This window comes from Dunckerocampus dactyliophorus, chromosome 1 (assembly GCF_027744805.1).
Source record: "Dunckerocampus dactyliophorus isolate RoL2022-P2 chromosome 1, RoL_Ddac_1.1, whole genome shotgun sequence".
Taxonomy (NCBI): Eukaryota; Metazoa; Chordata; class Actinopteri; order Syngnathiformes; family Syngnathidae; genus Dunckerocampus; species Dunckerocampus dactyliophorus.
Window position 1 is genome coordinate 12,533,132 of NC_072819.1, and position 22,679 is coordinate 12,555,810.

Here is a 22,679-nt window from a genome sequence, read left to right on the forward strand (position 1 = left end):
AACTCTGTCTTGTCAAATGCACCGCGTACTCCTCTCCCTGGCTGTAGGGAGTCCGTCTTGGGAGCGGAGGTCGTTGTGTGTTACTGGCCAATCAGAGCATGTAGAGTGAATACGTAAGTAGTGATCGAATGTGGATTTTCCTTCATCACGGTTAGGGATAATGACGAGCTGTACTCGTTTCATGCTCCTACGCTGCAAAAATGCATTGAAAAGAGTATCTGGCTCATCCTTGCTGTATATACTCTCCTGATCAAAATTTTAAGACCAGTTGAAAAATTGCAAGAATTCAGTTTGCACTGTTGAATCTTAAAGAGGTTCTAAGTAGTGCTTCAAAATGCAAAAAGAAGAAATGAGTGAGACAAAACATTTTGAGTAAGAATTTATTGCAAACAACCATTAAAGTGAATTAGGTCCTTCATCAGGTGGTCAAAGGTTTAAGATCACAGCCTTTAATTGCCAAAAATCTTGGCAAAAATGTGTAATGTAATTTTTTGTTAGGTATTCACACAGTCATGATCTCTTGATGGTAAAGGCAAAAGAGCTTTCTCTCTTGGTCGGATTGTTGAGCTGCATAAGCAAAGCCTTCACAGCACACCATTGCTGCTGAGTTTGGATGCAGTAAGTCAGCCATTTTAAACTTCTGAAAGGATCCTAAGGTTTATGGAACAAAAAAGTCAAGTAGTAAGCCCAAAAAAATCTCACTGGTCCTGAGCCGGAGGATCCAATTGGAGTCCAATAACCACAAAATGGCATCTGTGAGAAAGGTTTTAAATGGGGATGTCCGATATTATAGGCCACTGATAATTACCGGGCTGATACTGTTATACGTGATATCTGCCAACAACGGTATTGTTTTTGTTACTTACAATAAAAGCTGATGCAGAGCTTTTAGCGCCAATGTCACAAATTTGCAACACTGCTGATCTTGCTGCATCATGATGTTAATACTGTGCTGCTCACAAGTCCGTGAGGATAAGGTAAAATTATATTTAAGCAAGCGGAATAACAAAATTCATAATGAACTTATCAGCTCCATTTTACATTTTATTTATACATTCACACACGCACTAATATACATGGGAAGCACCTTGCTTTTGGTGCTTATTTGATCTTCTCAGATGGCTAAGATAACTTTGATCCCACCCAGTAGTAATTCACATTACATCAGCTGTAGAGCACAAAGTAGTGCCAAAAAAACATACACAATATATATATATATATATATCTATATAGGTATATATATATAGATATATATACATATAGATATATATGCAGTAAAACCTGTCTTAGCGGCCACCTTTATAGAACGGCCACCTGCCTATAGCAGCCACTGAAAAATCCCCCGCAGCAAATTTACATGTTATAGACCCTGTGGATATAGTAGTCACCTGTCCAACGCGGCCAGCGGCCACCCATTTTGTATCCCTTGGTCAATATCTGACTGCATATAGCAGCCAAATTACCGATTCAGGTAATCATGCATGAAAAAGTTTTGTTTTTCAATCAATGAAGCCGTCGTGTGTAGACTTTAATTACTGAGTCCTAGCTCAGTCACAATCATTCACAAGATCCACACAAACTGTCAGTTGTTCCACATAAAAAAGCCGTCTTCTTTTGAGTTTGCTATTGCCTGGTCAAACATGTAACTTTAAGAGCATTTGCAACAAAACATTACCGCAAAGTAGGCTGGGAACAGGACGTGCTCCCAGCGACGCTACAATAAAAAAAAAAAACATACGCTAGCATGCATGCGGCAGTGGGAGCAAAACTGAGTTCGGTTGTACTTAATTGAAGTATTTTAGAATGTACTCACGTTATTTTTGATCAATCCTCATCCACAAATCCATCAAAGTCCTCATCTTCTGTATTCGACACAAAAAAAGCCGTCTTCTTTCAGTGTTATTCAGCTCCGAAGCAAAGAAGGAAACTTCTCCTGTTGCTTCTGCCAACTTTGTTTATTGAACGCGGCCACCAGACAGCAGCTCAGAACACACACACATCTCTCAGCATCGTCTCTCCTTCCTGCTTGCCCACAAGGCAAAGGTTAAACAAGCCCCACTACATAGCTGTCCAGCCAATGCCTGTAACAAGTGACACCGTTTATTTCCTGGTGTGAGACAATGTGCACAATGTGTGTCAATACTGAAATGCCGCTTGTTGTGGGGAAGGAGAGACTCACGTCGCCGATGCACTTTAATTGCTTTATGAACAGCGGAAAACACTGCAGGACTTTACATCCACACCAACATAAACACACTTCCCAACTCTCTCCAAACTCACAGCTAGCACTGAGCCTAGCTCTCCTGCTCAGGACGCCCACCGTCACTTCCCGATGAACTAAAGCTGTAATGACACTCTGCCGTATAAAAAGTAAAATATTAAAAACAAGCGTAAGACATTACTAGCACAGCTTTGTTCTGTGGGTCGTGGATATATTCTATCAGTTATTATTAAGCCTCAAGCTTCCTTTTAGTAAGTAAAAACCTTGGCTATGATTGCACTACATTGTCATGTAGACCTACAAAGTACACTTGGAATAACAAGAGGTGAATAAATGTATTGCAACTGATGTGAAACTGATGAGGGGTAGGATTAAATAAGCTTTGCTTCCTCCTACTCCTTTTTGGACATGCAAAATTGTGAATTGTACTATGTGATGTGCTACTGTTTGACTCATATGAATGTTCAGGATGAATTAAAACCATGAACCATGATAATAACAAGCCTAGTAGTGCTGTACAACTTTTATCTGCAGTCCGCAGTGCCCTCTACTGGTCAACATTATTATTATTACTTTTTTCCCTTTTTTTTCTTTTTTTTTCCTCTACTGGTCAACATTCAAACTGGATGGCAACCTGTCTATAGAGGCCACCTGTCTATAGCGGCCACTTTGGCAGACTCCCTCTAGTGGCCGCTATAGACAAGTTTGACTGCATATAAAATGGGTTTTAAAATAACAAGAAAAAAAACATGAAAGTTATCAATCAAAACAATAATCAGCAAATTCTTGTATTTTAAACGATACCCTTTTAACTAAATATAAATTCAGTCTTTCTAAAAATAACAAATCAAGTTACAAGAAACACAAATGTATTCTTATATAAAATAAGTAATACTTGATATGTAATAAAAAAAATAGAGAGATCCCACCTGAGATGTTTTCTACCCGGCACAGTGGAGGGGGGGTCCATCATGATCTGCTGTGCTTTTTCATTCAGTGGAACACCGGAGCTTCAGGTGGTGCAGGGTCGTCAAACGGTGGTTGCTTACGTGCAGATGTTGCAGCGGGCATCCCTCATGACTGAGGGCCCTCGTCTGTGTGGTAACAGCTGGGTTTTTCAACAGGACAACGCTGAAGTTCACAATGCTGGCTTGACCAAGGACTTCTTCAGGGAGAATAACATCACTCTTTTGGACCATCCTGCATGTTCCTCTCATTTAAATCCCATAGAGAACATTTGGGGATGGATGGCAAGGGAAGTTTATAAAAATGACCACCAGTTTAAGACAGTTGATGCCCTTTGTGAAGCCATCTTCACCACTTGGAGCAATGTTCCCATTAGCCTCCTGGAAACACTCCCATCAAGCATGCCCAAACCCATTTTTGAAGTGATTAACAAGAACGGTGAAGCTACTCATTACTGACTCCTACTGAGAACATTTTTTGTTCTGGTTTGGAGAGTTTTTTGTTATTTTTTGAGCGATGGTCTTAAACTTTTGATCAGCTGATAAACTATTTCAGTTTAATTGTTGTTTTCAATAAATTACTTTTTCAAAGTGCTTTTTGTCTCACTCCCCCTTCTTGTTTTTGCATATTGTAGCTCTACTTAAAACCTCATTAAGATCCAAATGTGCAAAATGCAAATTCTAGCAATTTTTCAGCTGGTCTAAAGATTTTGATCAGGTCTGTATGTTACGGGTGTCACAAGGTCTCGTGAGATTAAAACGTGACAAGATTTCTCATTCAGAAAAAAATGTCTTGTGGGCACTAGGCATGGGATGACAATAAATAAATAAATCAATCACCCAATAAATTTAAATGAACTCTATAATTTTGCGGGCCTCAATATATTGCTATGTGCATGCGGATCTGTTTTACTAGTCTCCCGCCTCCAAACAAGCAGGAAGAGCGTTCACTCTGCATTGGTTTCAGCACCTTGGTGCATTTTGTTTCTTAGAACAACGGCATGAATGGAGTGAGCCCTTTTGTCATATGGTCTCTTTTGTCTCGGTGGGTGGAGGTGAGGCAGTGCAGCATACACACAGTACAGAAGAGTGTAACGCAGTTCATCCCTGCACCCAGGCTGGGGCTTGACCCTGCATCCACAAATCCCCACTGATTGAGAGTTGATTGTGCTTAAGGCGTCAGGGAGAGAAGTTTACCAACGTACTCACTGTACAGGTCACTGCACTATTGTAGCGAAGTTCAACCCTGCAATTTGAGTTTTGAGCAGCATTAGCCAGTGAACTGAAAGCCCAAGCTGTCAACTTGTTGTCCGACGCAGCTCTTAAGGTGCCAGGGAGTGAGGTTTACCAACTTACTTACCGCTCAGCCACACCAGCTGGCATCTGTTACACATGCAAGAGGGATCTGGTTTCCTGTCGCCTAATCTACGTGTGTTAATCCAATCCTTAAAAAGTCAACACAGTCTAAGTAAGGTCTTTACATGTGTTTTAAAAGGCTACTTTCAACCAATAATACTTTTTGTTGTGCATCGAGGAAAAGGCTTCTTGAGACGTCATCTGTACTTCTGTCAAGAAGGTGTCGGACGTTTCGCTCCTCATCCGAAGAGCTTCGTCAGCGAACTAATAAGTGCTGGTAGCTTAGGCCTTAAATACAGTAAGAGTGGGCGGAATTGGTGTGCCAACACCCTCCTCCTATTGGTTCGTTACACTAAGCCTGGGCGGAGTAGTGGTATAATCCTATCCTGTTATTAACACCTCCGATAAAAGGGAAGTGTCGCTCCCTGAATTGGGTATGAACGACTCTGATACTGGCTTGTTTAGCATCTATTGTTCTGGCTCGGCCCTGGCTTCACCTCATTTGCAAGACTAAGAGCTGTGGGTTTTGGTCTCAGTAACCTGCTGAACACAGGGTCCAAATTAAACCTCAAACCACCATTCCGATTCAATGATGGGTTCTGTTGTTTGACAAAAATAGCTTCCTTTACTCCTCTTTCAAACCATCTGTTTTCTTTGGCCAAAATCTTTACCTCGCTGTCCTGAAAGGAGTGATTGGTAGCTTTCAGGTGTAGATGTACTGCTGATTGAGGACCACTAGAATTGTCCCTGCGATGTTGATAAAGCCTTTTTTGGAGCATTTGCTTAGTTTCCCCAATGTAGTGCTCTTTGCATTCCTCATCTTTACAGTGGATGGAATAGACCACATTGCTCTGTTTCTGGTTAGGAGCCTTGTCTTTAGGATGCACTAATTTTTGTCTCAGGGTATTTACTGGTTTGAAATAGGTAGGAATTTTGTGTTGCCATAAGATCCTCTGGAGTTTTTCGGAGACCCCCGCTACATAAGGGACTACCACTCCTCTCCTTTTTGCTTCTGTGGGCTTTTGGGTTTCTTTCCCTACTCTCTTCTTTTGACATTTGTTAAAAGCCCACCGTGGGTACCCACAGGTTGAGAGCGCTCTCTGGACATGTTGTGTCTCCTTTTTCTTTCCCTCAAAAGGAGACACAACATGTCCTTTTTCTTTCCCTCAAAAGGAGACACAACATGTCCTTTTTCTTTCCCTCAAAAGGAGACACAAAGTGTCAAAAGGAGACACAAAGGAGACACAAAGTGTCAAAAGGAGACACAAAGTGTCTCCTTTTGAGGGAAAGAAAAAGGACATGTTGTGTCTCCTTTTGAGGGAAAGAAAAAGGAGACACAACATGTCCAGAGAGCGCTCTCAACCTGTGGGTACCCACGGTGGGCTTTTAACAAATGTCAAAAGAAGAGAGTAGGGAAAGAAACCCAAAAGCCCACAGAAGCAAAAAGGAGAGGAGTGGTAGTCCCTTATGTAGCGGGGGTCTCCGAAAAACTCCAGAGGATCTTATGGCAACACAAAATTCCTACCTATTTCAAACCAGTAAATACCCTGAGACAAAAATTAGTGCATCCTAAAGACAAGGCTCCTAACCAGAAACAGAGCAATGTGGTCTATTCCATCCACTGTAAAGATGAGGAATGCAAAGAGCACTATATTGGGGAAACTAAGCAAATGCTCCAAAAAAGGCTTTATCAACATCGCAGGGACAATTCTAGTGGTCCTCAATCAGCAGTACATCTACACCTGAAAGCTACCAATCACTCCTTTCAGGACAGCGAGGTAAAGAAAACAGATGGTTTGAAAGAGGAGTAAAGGAAGCTATTTTTGTCAAACAACAGAACCCATCATTGAATCGGAATGGTGGTTTGAGGTTTAATTCGGACCCTGTGTTCAGCAGGTTACTGAGACCAAAACCCACAGCTCTTAGTCTTGCAAATGAGGTGAAGCCAGGGCCGAGCCAGAACAATAGATGCTAAACAAGCCAGTATCAGAGTCGTTCATACCCAATTCAGGGAGCGACACTTCCCTTTTATCGGAGGTGTTAATAACAGGATAGGATTATACCACTACTCCGCCCAGGTTTAGTGTAACGAACCAATAGGAGGAGGGTGTTGGCACACCAATTCCGCCCACTCTTACTGTATTTAAGGCCTAAGCTACCAGCACTTATTAGTTCGCTGACGAAGCTCTTCGGATGAGGAGCGAAACGTCTGACACCTTCTTCACAGAAGTACAGATGACGTCTCAAGAAGCCTTTTCCTCGATGGACAACTCCTGTACGACTGAGAGCCTACACAGACGCTTTTTGTTGTGCATATAAACGTAGTGAATGGCATGCAGCAACCTCAACGATAATTGTAACCAAACAATAACTTTCTGTACTATTATTTCAATGCATTTGAGATATTCGTACTGGTTAACTGCATACCTGAACTAATTTCTTACATGGAAAATGGGTTTTCTTTGAAAGCAGGGAATGTCTTGGCTTGAAATGCCTGATTGGACAATGTTTCCCACTACTGTCTCTCAGTGTATGCACATAAAAACACGACAATACATGCTTTTCTTTGTATTACAATGTTAAAGAACAAGTTCCACCATGAGGTCACACGCATATTAAGATTATACAGCCTTTATTATGAACGGGGCACACTAAAGATGATTATCACCAAGATAGAATCCGTCTGTGTGCTGAAGAGCTGCTCAGTAGAACAACCCCCAAACACACTACTCATCAGCAACGGTCAGAGTTCTGACTTCATTTGTCAAGTTAGAGAGTCGTTGTTTGAGTTTGCGCTGGGACGATTCGTAATGTTCTGTCAGCTTTCTGAGTTTGAGCGCCATGACCTCCAGGCTACCCTCGATGACGTTCACTTTTTCTTCCAAGTCTTTGGCGTCGGTAGCTGCAATAAGCGCCTCATCAATGAGATTGTCTTTCATTAAAATGGCCCGCCCTTTGTCTTCCAGAACAGTCTTTGCGTCAGGGTACTCAGTTAGCGCCTCCATCAGGTCATCCTTGGATAAGGCGAACAGGTCGGAGTAGCCCACACTTCGAATGTTGGCTGTTCTTCGATTTCCCGCCTTACTCCCCTTGATGCCCAAAATGCTGATCTCGCCAAAGTAGGCGCCATCACTGAGGACCACAAACTGGGTGACCCCATCATCCGCCACAACTGCTAGCTTCCCTTCCTTAATAATGTACATTTCCCTTCCGATGTCCCCTTTCTTGCAGATGTAGTCACCAGGACTAAAAACCTGGGGTTGAAGTTTGAGGACTAACTCAACAAGCAAACCTGCCTCGCAGTCTTGAAAAATGCGCACTTTTCTCAGGGTTTCAAGATGAACGTTGATAGCAATCTCAGCCTTCAGCTTATCTGGAAGGTTCTTGAGCACCTGCTTTTCGTCGCACGTTTTCTGCTCCGTCCACAAGTAGTCAAACCACTTGACCACTCTGGTCTCCAGGTCTTTGGTGACCTTCCGGAACTGCATGTATTGTTTGATGGAATCTATCTTGGCCTGGAACTCCACACGAGCGGCGCTCATGTTGGATATCATGGCACCGACATTGCCTACAATGGTAGCAAAGATCAGAACCCCAATGAGAAAGTCGGCCACAACAAAGAAGTACTCAATGTCATGGACTGGGGGTGGTGTTTCCCCAATGGTGGTCAGGGTCAATGTGGACCAATAGAAGCAGTATATATACTGCCTGGTAAGATGTTGAAACTCCGTATTTATCAATGATGGATAAACCCACGTGTCTGATCCAAATCCCAGAACCTTGGAGACTGCAAAATAGAGGCAAGCATTCCAGTGGATGATGATGATGATATAAAGTACAAGATTACCAATCCGGAAGATATTTGGGTAATTGGTGCGAGTTTCAGTTCGGTCGAAGAACTCAAAAAGCCGAGCCAACCTAAACAGGCGATTGAATCTACACTCTGGATTGTTGACTCCAATTGCGAAAAAGACAACATCAGTGGGAATCAAGGATATTACGTCCAGTCGGAACTGTCGTGTTTTCATGTACTTTTCCTTCAGAATCTTTACATCTTGTACAAGCAACCCTTGCTCCAAGAAACCTGTGACAAACAAGAGTGTGATTATTGACTATCAAGGTTCAAGTAAAAACTGAAATCAAGGTCACCGACGTCACAAACCTGTTCTGACTCGCACAAAAGTGTCCACAAAGTAGAGGACATCTGAGGAGTAGTCCAACACCATCCACAATATGATGTTTGTCTTCTGCAGCTCATTAAAGCAGGCCCTGCAGTGCACCAAGACATTCAAAAAGTTATGAAATATAAACTACATTCAGTACTAAATGCAAAAGTCAGTCCAGACCTGGCCACCAGGAACATCAGATTATAGAAGACCGGGATGGAGATGGTGCACAACCAGAAGTAGTACATATCCGAGGCAGGGTCCACGACCCATGCATCCTTTCTGAGGATTTAACCATGACCATTTTAATAAATACCTTCATTTTTTTAAATATTCTCAAGATATTTGGTTAAACCACTTGATGAGTCAGAATCTTAATGAGCCCAGTAATTAACAAACTTGTAAAACTAGTAAATGGAGGAGAACAGAACGAAATATGTTTTGTTTTATTTAACAAGATTGAAAAATGAATGTGCAACCTACGGTTCTTCCTTTTTATCATCTTTTTTGTCATCTTTCTTGGGCTCCACCTTCTTCTCGTCTTTCTTCTCCTTTTTGGATTCTTCTTTCTTGTCATTTTGTTTGCTGAAGAACAAAACAAAGTTGCTCACCAATTATCTGCCTAGTGAGGCTGTTTTGTTTTTACAATAGCTCAGGTGACCTGATGATCTACAGTTACCTACCTGTTTACACAAGAAAGGACAATAAGAGAACATTGTTATATAGAATGCAGTGTCGTCTTACCCATCGTTGTTGTTGCAGTTGTTCATGTTTTGTTCAGCCAAAGGCCACAGAGAGTTACTGGAAGAACAAATACGTGAATTAATTAATTTCACTCCGGGGTGTCCAAAGTGTGGCCTCCCGGAGGCCATTTTTGGCCCGCAGCTCTTCTTTTTCGTCAGTCTGCATACAGTATTTTGAAAATGCAATTAATTCCTGATTAATGAGGTATATTGCGATCTTTCGCATGAACATGCGACCACATTTTATTTTATTTTACTTTATGAGCTGCATCACAAACAAACGCTGTCATTTTACACAAGGACTCAGACTGCACTGTTGTTAGCACGAATCTGTGTGCATTCCAAATATTTGCCCATTCTTGTGGCCGGCCCAAATGTTTTGAGCATGCTAAGAGTGTATTAAAAGGGGGAAAATATCAAACAACATTTGAAAGGTATTCTAACTGCACTCTGAGTGCATTGTAATTATTCTTATGGTATTTCAACAGCATTCCAAATATTCTGATTGGATTTGAAAAAAAAACCAACCCTCACTATGAAGCATTGCCTTATTCACAAGGAGAAAAGGAGCTAAGTTAACACCACCAGCAGCCGGCGGTGTGGACAGTGCAGAGATGTTGAAAAAATGAATGACACCCGTACTGCTTTCTGAATATTCTGACTGCATTCTAACAGTATTCTTAATATTCCTACTGTGTTCCAACTACATTTCAGTTGAATGTGCAAGAATGATTTGAGATGGTTTAGAAATGTAATCTAAGTATTCGAATGGCATTCTTCCAAATTTCAAATCCTCTCCCGAATGTGGCGCACATTTTTAAACTTTTTCATTTCAGCAAGATTTAGTTTGATTCGTGCTGATTCATGCTTAGTGTGATGGGGGTTTAAAGCAGAACAAGACAACGAGGAATCTAATAACAATGAGAATAATACTAATAAAAAACTTTTTTTTTTTAAGAAGGCACATGGGCCTGAACATGGTGTGTGTGCATGTGAGTGTGTATGCTTGTGTGTGCCCAGCGAATCCAAGCAAGAAAATTGTGATTCACATCTTTTGTCACTTGACGAAGCCAAGATGTCAATATTTTCTTCAGATAGTGTAGCTACTCTATATTGACCTATGCTGGATTGGTTTTAGCATTTTTAATGTACACAATTTATCAAAGTGGCCCCCAGAATCTGTTCATTTTTCTGTACAGTATGTGGTCATTGATGGAAAACGTTTGGACACCGCACATCTTCTGTTACAGATTTCGACTGCTCATTCCCATAAACGTTTTCCCATTGAATGCGGATTCCTGACACCTTCTGTTACTATTTTTGCCCTTGATTATACCACTATACAAAGATGGGTCCTGACACAACATGGTTTCTGAATGCTCTGCTACGGCTATCTAGAGCTCACCTCATGTTCTCCTTTGTTCTACAGTCGCTCCGGCTTAACTCTGTAGGTCTTCGTCTGGTGTGACCAAAGTGCATTCTATGAGCCAGCCTTACAACAGAGAACAGGATGAGGGATGCACAACAGATATTGACTTCAGTTGTGCATAGTGTGTCTCTCCTAGTTGCTACTTCTGTGAGCACAAACTTACCTGTATAGCAGCCCTGTTCCTGAAAAGGGGTGCTGATTCTGGGTGTAGGAAAAAAGGTGTGCCAGTGACTTTTCAAATAAATTGGTGATGCTGCATCAAAGCTGACACTTTGATTTTGATTTTTACACACCACAGCACGTACAACATTGACCGCCTCGCACGTCATAAGAAAGCAGCTGCGGATCAGCACTTCATGAGCAAAGCACGAGGTTGGGCTACCGTATAGCTTACATGTGTCAAACTCGTGCCCTGGAGGGCCGAGACGCTGCAGGTTTTCTCTCCAACCAGTTTCTTCAGCAGGTGATTTAATTGATGAGCTCCTTCCCTCAAACTGAAGGTGTTGATCATTAAAATCACCTGCTTTAGTGACTGGCTGGAAAGAAAACCTGCAGTGTCTCGGCCCTCCATGGCACGAGTTTGACACCCCTGGTATAGATGGTCATTCGTGTTGCACTCATCTCAGGAGGGATTTTGGTCCACTCATCTTTGCAGATAGTCTCCAAGACCCACCCACAACCCATCTTCAGTGTTCTGCCTGAGGCCAGTAAGTTCTCATCCAAGATGCTACGGTAGATGGCCTCAGACATCGAACCCTCAAAGTCTTTTGGATCCTTAGCAGAGAAACTTGTCCAAAGCCGGGATGGTGTTGGAGTTGAGTTGATGCCAAAGAGCTCAATTTTGAGCTCATCTGACCACATTGCATTTTCCCAAGCCTCGTCTGAGTTACTCAGGCGTTCACTGGCCAACTTTAAGGCTCAATTATGCTTTAGCATCATCACTATGCCGGCCCTTCTGATGGTCTGTCAATCCTGTTATAGCTCTTTGGCGAGAAGGCTTGTTGCAGCAGGCTTTTTGGCATTTTCGCGGAAGGGAAAAACTTTAAATGATGTACTAAAAAAAACTGTCCAATCACAGCTCTGCAGTCCGCGTCACTGCTGATGCGAAGTTTGAATTTTTTTGAGGTGCACGTAAAACTCCGCTGAAGGGTTTTGGGGGCGGAAGAGCCAGCCGGCGTCACCACCCCACCATTACTCTTGAGAGCTTGAAAACCCTCTCCTGTCGTTAAAATCTCCTGTTTGGGAACACTTGGCCTTCCCAGTAAAGTACGTAAACTGACAAAGACAAAAGCAGTGTGTCGGCAGTGGCTTAAGGCAAACCCAGTCATTGGGGCCCTCAACATCCTTGTACAGCACTGACCTGACAAAAGTTTTATTCTCACCTAACACAAGGTCTTCAATGTGGGCAGCAGCAAATAAGTTCCATAGCCATGTTTATGTACCCCACCAAAAGTGATAAATATATTTAAATACTAGGGGAGACCGGGGACGATAGTAACATTTTTTGTTTGAGCAAGTGTAACTCAGTGGTTCTTCGTGCTAGAGATCTAAAATGTTGACATGTGGTACCAATATTTGTGTGCTATAAATGACACACACTTGGACTTCTACTACACCATCACAGACTATGTAAATTAATGTCAAATGCAAAGAGGTTTGTTGTTACAACTTACCCCAGTACCTGGGTGAATTGTAACACTACTTGAAGATGGATGTAGAAATGTAATTAGTATGCTTTAAAAGATCCACACTAATATATGTGTGAAAACACAGTGAATAATAAAGACGGAACCATAAACTTGAACAATAAAAATAAATACAATAAAATAGATACATATACAGTATATAACATAAAACTAAATAATAATAAAGGATGAACTAGTGTGTGTTGTAGCCTGAAACAAGGTAAAATGAAAAAGCATTTGAACACTTGGAGATGTGTGGAACAATCAAGCCATTTTTGAACAGTGCTTACTGTGAACAGTGCTTAGTACTTAGTAAGTACTAAAAGGCATTTGAAAAGTTGGCCTGTCTATTGAACAATAAACAAATCACTTTTGAACAGTGTGTTTTTAAGGTGCAAAAACACTTAGTGAGCAAACTTCCTAAGGCATAATACGTATGTTTAATTACATAGGCAGTTGTGGCAAATGTAGTAGTCCTTGGCTGGGATGCAGGCTTCATGGGCCCAAAATTTACAATGCTGACATTTGATCCACACTTCCCTTGACCGTGAGTTATCAAAGTGCTCCAAGCACACAATACAGACATTTTCATTATCTGAGGAGTCAAAACGTCAACATAAGGGGAAGGTTGTAACACTTTTAAAAAACAGTTCCAACCCTCCCCATGCCAGGCAGTCATTGAAAAGCTAACAGTTTTTAGTATTTAGCTTCAAAGCTAGCACTAATGTAACACATCAAATTAAACGAGATAAACTACTGCTTGAGCTTATATAAGTGAAAGAGTTGTATCTACAACACGATAGACACTACGCAAAAAAATATTTGTGATGAAAATGTATACATTCTCACCTGAAAAATCGTTTATTGGCACCAGAACAGACAGTTTTGAACTCAGAGACATGAGGCTTCAGTTTGTAAGTGGGCATGAACTCTATTGATGACATCACCACAGCTCATTTCTGATTGGTCAAACTGAGAGTGTTACAATTATCCCTTTGTTACAACCACCCCCGGTCTTCCCTCATGTTTATCATCTATTAACAAGTGTGAATATGAGAAATTTCTCGTATTTCCTGAGCTAGATAATGTCCTTAAAATCTACCTGGAGGATTATTATTACCAAACAAATGAATCATCTCAACACTTTAACTGTAACTGATAAGAACATTAAACAACATTTAATATAGTTTCCCGCTTTAAGAGCCATATCTTTGCGACGAAAAGCGTCACTCTCAGCTTCATCTCTTGAACTCCTGCTGGTGTGTCTACATTTGTTGTAACTGTGAAAATGGTTGACACCTTCTGTAGTTTTGATAAAAACAGTTTTCCTCTTCTCTGCTTCACTGCAGTAACTCCGCTTCATTTTTCTCCAAACCGCGCCAAGAAGTTTGTCTTCCTGAATCAATCTGCACATGTGCAAAAACATGGAATAGTCCATTGTATGAGAAGAGAGGGGGGAGCGGTGGAATGATCATGACAGATAACGCATTTTGATGTAGCTTTAAGCATGTGAATTAAGACTAAAACAGTAATATGTACTTTAAATCAAAGCAAAATCAATACGCCGTTTTTATGAGACGATTAGGGGCCCCTGGAAATCCTGGGGCCCGAGGCAATTGCCTGTGTTTGCCTAATGGTAAGTGCGCCCCTGTGTGCTGGCATTGTTCAGTAGAGATGGAGAACGTTGCTAGAAGCTGGAACTATTAATGCTGCACAAAAAAATTGCATTGAGCTTTCAGAGTACTTTCCTGAAGAAACCAGACTAATGCTATATTGGCACAGAATTTTTTTCTGTTTTTCTCTATTAAAGTAAACCTACTCTAAAAATTAAAGGCGAAGCGGATGCGTTGGCAACACTGTCCTCAGCCATGATTTCAAGTTAGTCCCTTCCCTTGCGCTGCACAGCCAAGATGCCAAATATTGAGGGTGGTAAGTGTCCAGCACTGCCATTTTGAGTGCAACACCCGTGTACTGCCGTATTTTTCAGCATGAACACACTTATGCACTCAATTTACACTTAGTCTTTAGTGTGCATAAGTGCACAATGACAAGTACGGCAAAATGCTGTACATGTACATGGATGTTGCTTTCAAAAAGGCCGAAATGTTGAGTGTGCAGTGATGGACACTTTCCAACATCAATAGGGAAATAATGGCAAAAAAAAAGAGACGGGGGTAAATATTGCGATTGATTTATTCCCAGTAAGCGTGCAACGACAATAATCTATTTGGGACACAACAACATTGTCAAAATTTGTGCTCTCAGGAACAGTTTACATTGTACACAGTATGCCTATTGAAGTGTAGTGGCGGAAGTATTTGATTTGAGACACATCCTAAGTGGAAGTGAAAAAGTGTGCAAATTGAGATCGACTGGGTTTATTCCTGTTAGCTCTGCTCAAATCCTCCTTACCAAGATTAGGTCTAAAATTAGAATTTGTGTTTTGCATTTAACACTGCATCCTCAAAAGTAGCTTCTCTTTCTTTCAAAAGTTAATTTACAAGTGAACAAAAAAGAACGTGCATGTGTTTACCTGTATTTTAGCAACAAGAAGGAGCGGTCCGTTTGTGAGGGGTCAACGTGCAATCTGCAATAAATCCATTTTGGCTCCTTGTGCTGAGTGACCTCGGTCACATCAGATATGAAGACCGATTGTAATTACATATCTCCAACGAAAGAGCAGGAAAATCCTTCCTTGTCTAGCTGTTGATTAGTCCGCTTATAATCATGCAGTCTGTATGACTCCCCAGCAGCCAACACTGTGTGGAAAAGGGAGGGGGAGGAGACTGTGACTGTGAACACCAAAGAAGAGAAACAACATGTTGGAGCCATTTTACTTTTTTCTTTTATTGATACACTGAGCTCAGCTTTTAATAATACCAATATATTATTCACTGGTCATTTACTCAATCAGGGTGAACAATTATTTGTAGTAATTTCACCTTAAAATAACAATATGCTGTAAAACATCCATCCAGCCAGCCTCCCTACATGCAGACCATGCATTACATGCATTACTGGTCACAAATGGTAAATGGTCTTTACTTGTATAGCGCTTTTCCACCTCCAAGGCACTCAAAGTGCTTTGACATTACTTGCACATTTACCTACTGATCACACAGCATCAGGAGCAACTGTGTTCAGTATCTTGCCAAAGGACACTTCAGCACGATCACTGGGGGACGGGGAAACATGTGATCCCATATTCAGCATTTCTGTGCCTCCAAACACATCATGTTCAATTTGGGCGTGAACTCATGAAGCCTGGTCAAACCTTGAATGGGTTGAGAAATGTGGAAAAATGCCATTGATGTAAATGGGAATTTTTGAGTCAGAAAATGTGGAATTCTGGGAAAGGTTTTGGTTGGAGCCAACGTAGCAATACGTAGATCAACAGTAGTGACTTGTCAAAGCTGCCTATTTATTTATATCCCTTCCAGTCTCAGTAGATCCTCTTAGTGTGTGGAGGACTCAAGCATAGGACGATCCTCCACCATCTGAGATAATCTGAGCATGGCTACTTCCCCTTCCCCCACTGCTTCCCTAACCATGTGAGGTCAGAGAATAACTGCTATGTTTATGCCAGTGACGACCAGTGATTTCTTTCCTGTAGTTAGTACATTATTTGTCAAAACGGAGGCAATGAACGGGAAAAAAGGTGCTGCATCACACTTCACATGACAAGTACAGTATGTACCACACTGATGTCACCTGTCGCCTCAGTGAGAGCCTCCCATGGGTGTCAGATTGGTTGGGACTTGTCGGCAGGCCTTGTGATGATGCTGATCATCACAGGCCTCGTGGGCATTCATCAGTGCTGTCAGCAGTATTTCACAGCGGTATCATCATCACTGTGTAGTGGAACAAATAGAGGAGAAAAACATCGGAGCGCTTTTTGAAAGTTTAAAACGCTTCATCAGAATTCTGCCTGTGCAAACGTGTAATGCTCAATTTTTATATTGTATTAATTTAACAATATGTTTATTAATGTGGTTGGCACTTGCAAGAGGCGTGGCCGAATGTTGGTATCGGTCCAATACCAAGTAAATACAGGGCCAGCATTGCCGGTATTGATACTGATATTTGAAATTTGATATGAAGTATATATATGACGTTCTTCAAGATCATTTGATTTAGCCTTTAATTAAAAAAAAAAGACTATGATCAGAATAAAACACAGGACAAGATTAAAATGATCTACAAACTTATATGTGAATAATTGAACAATACAGTGTATAAATACAACAATCTAAGACAGGGATGTTCAAAGTGTAGTCCGAGCACCATTTGCGGACCACAGCTGTTTTTTTTATTGGTCTGCGGCACATTCTGGTAAAATAACAAGAAAAAGTACAAAAAACTGCAAAAACGTAAAAATCTGCAGTAATTGCAGGAATAAAGTCAAAGTATGAACAGAAAAAGTTGTAATCTAACAAGAAAAAGTCATAATTTCACAAAAATCATATTATTAAGAAAAATAATGTTATTTTACAAGCACTAAGTTCAACTATTTAAAAAAAGACATTTTAAAGTCATAATATTATGAAAAAAACAAAGTTGTAATTTTGGGAAAAATAGGTTGGGGTAAAGTTATCAAATTATGGGAATAAAGTGAAAATAATATGAAAATAAGTCACTTTACAAGAAGAAAATTTACAAAGATTTTAGAAAAAAGTTGAAATATTTTGAAAATATATATTTTTTTAATTATGGGAAGAAAAGCAAAGAGTGAAGTTGATACTAACAGGCTTTTTCACCTGTACCATGTGTACATCTGTGTTGCTGTACAAAATATCCAAGTGGCCCTTGCAGCCTTTCATTTTTCAGTATGTGGCCCTTGCTTGAAAAAGTTTGGACTTCCCTGGTCTAAGAAAAAGTAACAATATCAACAACGTGATCCAATTATTCTTGTCACGTTTAGGCATAGTCGTGACCCCAGGATGCAGAGACAGGAGCATAGTGCACATTAAAAAAAAGTATATCATTGCTGCACAACCAGGTGCAAACAGGCAAAACACTAACAAAACGCAACAGTGCAAAAAAGGAAGCACTATGGGGAGGAAAAAACTACACAGAAGTAGTAAGAGGTGAAGCAGTGGAATGCATACCATTCCCATCACAATAGTCCGACAACCAAACGACAATGAACCAGCAACCAACAACAACCACATACTCTACCGAAGAAGCCAACTAATTACAAACAAAGGCCAGCTGTGACTGCCAGCTTCCTCAGAAAGACGTAAAGATGACTGAAAACAACAAAAAAACAGGAAGCACTTGCAAAGTAAGAGCATAAAACAGGAAATTAGGAGAACCAACGCAAAAGAATTGAACAAGTCACGCAGAGCATGACAATTCTTATTTTCTTTTGTTACATACAATTGTTTAAGCAAAATGAAGTCAATAGTGGTGACCAGTTCATGGTGTGTCCCACCAATTGCCCGAAGTCAGCTGGGATAGGCCCCAGCTCACCTGTGACTAAATGTGGATAAACTGTATAGAAAATGGATGAATGAATGTTTGAGCAAATTAAAGTCAACAGTGTCAAATAACCAAACAAAAGCAAAAACTACCATTGACTCTCTTTCAAATCCTTTGGCTTTTTGCCCCCAAAGCCCTCCTGTGGCCAACGACTTATTCTCTCATTTTGTAAACAATATATAAATATTATATCAGCACTTTAAAAATATGAAAAAAAAGAAAAACACATATTTGTGAAAATAAACATAGTAGACAACTAAAAAACATCAATCTCATGACGATCTGATATGGGTGCTGCCCTTGGTATCGATACTATTGCTATTTGGATTGATATGCCTACTCCTGGCCGCACGGTGGATGAGTGGTTAGCATGTTGGCCACACAGTCAGGAGACATGGACATGCTTGGACATGTCTGTGTGGAGTTTGCATGTTCTCGTGCGTGTGTGGGTTTTCTCCGGCTACTCCGGTTCCCTCCCACATTCCAAAAACATGCATGTGATGTTAATTTGTCACAGTTAAATGTTTCAAATCCTCAAAGAAATGTAAATATTATTCAATGACAACATAACTGAACATAAAATGCATTTTTTTTAACTGAAACTTTTTTTTATTGAACATGAATAACATCAAATTAAAAGCACAAAATGAATGCCGACCCACCATCCACCAGTTCAAGTTCCAGAGAGATGATTACGTCGCTGTTTGACGTGTGTGGTAAAAAGCATGAATTAACTTGAGACAAATGTGCACATTAGCACTCAGTAAGTCATCAAAACTTACCTTTATGCATTCCCACATAGTATCAGCATTTGACACCAAATATGAGGTGAAAGAAAAATGGTAAAAATACAGTAGTAGTCTATCTGTGCGGCATGAGATAACGTTAGCACACGCACAATGGACATGCGTCAAGTGAGACGGATGTAACAGAGAGAATCCGGCCTCTTTTCAAAATAAAACATAACACAGAACACATGAAATGCAGTGATACTTGAACGTAAACCAACCATAACCAGAGCGTAATGATGGATTAATCTAGAGGAATCAGCTCGTTTTTTTTTCCTAAACAGAGAAATGCCCTCCATCCAAACATATCTTCAGAGCAAATGCTTTCGTCTTTGTTTTTTCACTGGTGAAAAACTTAAAATCATTTATAGAACCAAGAAAAGAGGACTTATAAATGATCCACTTGCATCATGGATTTAAGAAAAAAAATAGATTAAGTTGTCCATCCATCCATTTTCTATGCCGCTTATCCTCATTAGGGTCGTGAATGCTGGAGGCTATCCCAGCTGACTTTGGGCCCGAGGCGGGGTACACTCTGGACTGGTGGCCAGCCAATGGTAGGGCACATATAGACAAACAACCATTCACACTCACATTCGTACCTATGGACAATTTAGAGTCGCCAATTAACCTAACATGCATGTTTTTGGAATGTGGGAGGAAACCGGAGTACCCGGCTGTCTGCAAACTCCACATGGAGATGTCCAACGGAGATCTGAACGCAGGTCTTCCAGATCTCCTGACTCTGTGGCCAACATGCTAACCACTCGGCCACCGTGCAGCTAGATTATGTTGTAATTTCTCAAATTTAATAATGTTTTTGGGAGTTTTTGGGGGGATGTATATTGCAGCCGTAAAATAGATCGACGAATGACACTGCGCAATACGTACCGGAAACGCAGTCGGTTTTACGCATGTGCAGAACGCGTCTACATCCAGTCAACCTATTTTTTTGGCAGTCACATGTCGCATTCTGCTTATGGTTGTTTACATTGAAATATAACTGCATTTGATGTGTTTTATTCTATTTATTTATGTACGTTACACGTAACCGGGTATGTGCAAGGTATGCGTTGCATTTAACTTTGATACTTCGTAGATCCCTATCATAACAAATACCTTGTGAACGCTGAAATTGACTTGCTATGCATTGTAATTTCACACCATAGAGGTAGGAAAAACCTTAAACTGGAGGGACATTTTGAAATTTGGGTCTAGTAAATTTACTCTGTTTCAATGGAATTTTTGTTGATTCGTGTTAATTTTTATACCGAAACATAATAAATGTAGTGAATGAAGATACATGTACCTGTACGTGTATGCGTGAGTGCTTTTTTGGGTGAAGCAAGATGGCCGACCAATGGCTTCATGCGGTCAGCAGGGACGCCCCTTCCAGTAGTATAGAGTTCAGTGCGTACCACTCAATCCAAAGAAGAAGAAGAATCAATTAAAATAAATTATTCATGATTAAGAAATACTTTAAGAATTAAAATATTTCAAACTATTTTTCCTGCAGGGTGTCTTTATTTTTGTCTGAAGTATGGCTTTTGGGTACTTTCTACAATACTGATCCCGGTGAACTTGCTCAGAATTACGATACAGGAAAATGATTTGCAGATTATACAAGTGAATCCGAATAATAGCCGGTGTATGCTTTGTGCAGGGCTGCTGCCCTCTTGAGGTCAAAAGCATGCAGGAAACATGTGACAAATGTGAGCTCCTCCGTAATAAGTTACAAATATGTTTTATGAAGCCAAGGCAATGTCATTACAACCCACGACAAGCCATGTCACCAACTTTTCAAATGTTCTAAAATGGGCCCGACACAGCTTTAGAACAGCTTCCAACACATTTCTGGTGTTTTCTTGAAATACTACTATAAATATGAAGGTATGTTATGTGACATACAGTAGGCTATTGAGTGTTTGTGCTAAATGTATTCCATATTTCAAAATAACATAACTTTTTTTGTGCATGGTATCACAAATGTACAGTGAATTGAACCTACGAACATATATTGATTCATAATAATTCTGTAAATGAGCTACCTGACACGTTGCCATTTTGGGTAAGCCATACCCTAGCATGGTCACACGGGTGTCACATGACAACCACTCATTACCTATATGTGAGCATAAGCAGCATAGAAATGGATGGATGTCACTTAATGAGTTACAGTCAAGCACAAAGCTGTAACAGATCCAATTTAAAGTTGGTGAAACACACCACCATGCATTCGAATGAAATTGTGCCTTCCCAAATACAGATACAAATACAAATACTGTAATACTGGAGTTCAAACGAGCACAAGAAACTGCAAAGACAAGGACAGTCTACCCTCCCAATGCCCCGTCAACCACTCTCCACCCCCTGCACCATTTGTGTGACACATGATAAGGTGTAAGTGGTGAAAGAGGCCTTCTGAGGATGGTGATGTGATAGGGGTCAGGCAACTCCTTGGCAACTTGCTCATCAGATTACTCGCTCAGACTTTAGACACGTCCTACTTTGACTCAGCATGCAAACATGTTCATGCCTACTTTGTTCCAGTGCTTTATGTAGTCTCATTCGAGTAATACATAACCATATACAAGGGAGGGCAGAATTATTAGGCGAGTTGTATTTTTGAGGATTAATTTTACTATAGAACAACAACCATGTTCTTAATGAACCCAAAAGACTCATTAATATCAAAGCTGAATATTTTTGGAAGTTGGAGTGGGGCAGTACAGTACACCTCTCTGAACAGTGTCTGGGAGGCTGTGGTTGCTGCTGCACGCAGTGTTGATCGTGAACAGATCAAAACACTGACAGAATCCATGGATGGCAGGCTTTTGAGTGTCCTTGCAAAGAAAGGTGGCTATGTTGGTCACTGATTCGTTTTTGTTTTGTTTTTGATTGTCAGAAATGTACATTTGTGAATGTTGAGCTGTTATATTGGTTTCCCTGGTGAAAATAAATAATTGAAATGGGTATATATTTGTTTTTTGTTAAGTTGCCTAATAATTATGCACAGTAATAGTCGCCTGCACACACAGATATCCTTCTAAAATAGCTAAAACTAAAAAATCCCCACTCCAACTTCCAAAAATATTCAGCTTTGATATTAATGAGTCTTTTGGGTTCATTAAGGACATGGTTGTTGTTCTATAATAAAATTAATCCTCAAAAATACAACTTGCCTCATAATTCTGCACTCCCTTGTATATGATTTTCTTAATTTGTTATTTACCATCTCTCCATCATTTTACACTCACTGTTCTTCTTTTGGCTCTACTAATGTCACCTATGGGCTCAGCTATTTCATCCACCGTGGGACACATATGCTCAAAATGTACAGCTAGTCAGATGTCTGTTTTAACGCATCATGGGAATGAACGTCACATCATTTTGAGGCCCTTCGCAATTTATTTGAACCATTCCTTTGATAGTATAGAATGATTATACAACATGAATATTTAATTCTTCTTAAAGAGAGGAATTTGGTGCGTTTTCTGTAATTCAAAAATACACATACATGTTCAAATACAGTATTTCACAAAAGTGAGTACGCCCCTCACATTTCTGCAAATATTATTTCATATTAAACAACACCAACACAACATCAACTGTAAAGTCGGTGTACAGCTTTAATAACAGTGTAAATTTGCTGCCTTCCCAAAATAACTGGACAAACACCCGTCATGAAAATGTACAAATTGTGGCCAAAGTGTGAATACTGAGTGTGGATATCATTATTTTCCAAGGCTGCCTTAACTCTCTTGGGAATGGAGTTTACGAGAACATCACCGCTCCAGCTACACCTTTTTGCCCAACATTCCCTTTTGTTGTAGCTAACTTTTTTT

At 40.4% G+C, this 22,679-nt stretch overlaps 1 protein-coding gene across 3 annotated transcripts; it reads right to left on the reverse strand.

Annotated features, from left to right (window-relative positions):
- Window positions 1-7,101: 7,101 nt before the first annotated feature.
- LOC129191379 (cyclic nucleotide-gated channel cone photoreceptor subunit alpha-like) lies at window positions 7,102-18,967 on the reverse strand. Of its 3 annotated transcripts, XM_054794669.1 has the most exons (10): window positions 18,829-18,967; window positions 16,277-16,416; window positions 15,099-15,324; window positions 11,044-11,081; window positions 10,857-10,943; window positions 9,453-9,509; window positions 9,192-9,293; window positions 8,889-8,990; window positions 8,705-8,811; window positions 7,102-8,626 (listed from the first exon to the last, which is right to left on the reverse strand). In XM_054794669.1, the coding sequence occupies exons 5-10, from the start codon at window positions 10,928-10,930 to the stop codon at window positions 7,269-7,271; spliced, it is 1,800 nt and encodes a 599-aa protein (XP_054650644.1). In that variant the 5' UTR covers window positions 10,931-10,943; window positions 11,044-11,081; window positions 15,099-15,324; window positions 16,277-16,416; window positions 18,829-18,967; the 3' UTR covers window positions 7,102-7,268. The 3 variants fall into 3 exon arrangements, with proteins under 3 accessions (XP_054650644.1, XP_054650663.1, XP_054650654.1); XM_054794688.1 differs by lacking the exon at window positions 15,099-15,324; XM_054794679.1 differs by lacking the exons at window positions 11,044-11,081; window positions 16,277-16,416; window positions 18,829-18,967.
- Window positions 18,968-22,679: the final 3,712 nt, after the last annotated feature.

Coding starts and splice junctions, on each gene's coding strand:
- LOC129191379 (XM_054794688.1), bottom strand. CDS start 10,930: ATGCACTTTGGTCACACCAGACGAAGACCTACAGAGTTAAGCCGGAGC. Junction 9,294..9,452: donor AACTGCAACAACAACGATGG/GTAAGACGACAC, acceptor TTTGTTCTTCAG/CAAACAAAATGACAAGAAAG. Junction 8,991..9,191: donor GATGATAAAAAGGAAGAACC/GTAGGTTGCACA, acceptor TTAAATCCTCAG/AAAGGATGCATGGGTCGTGG.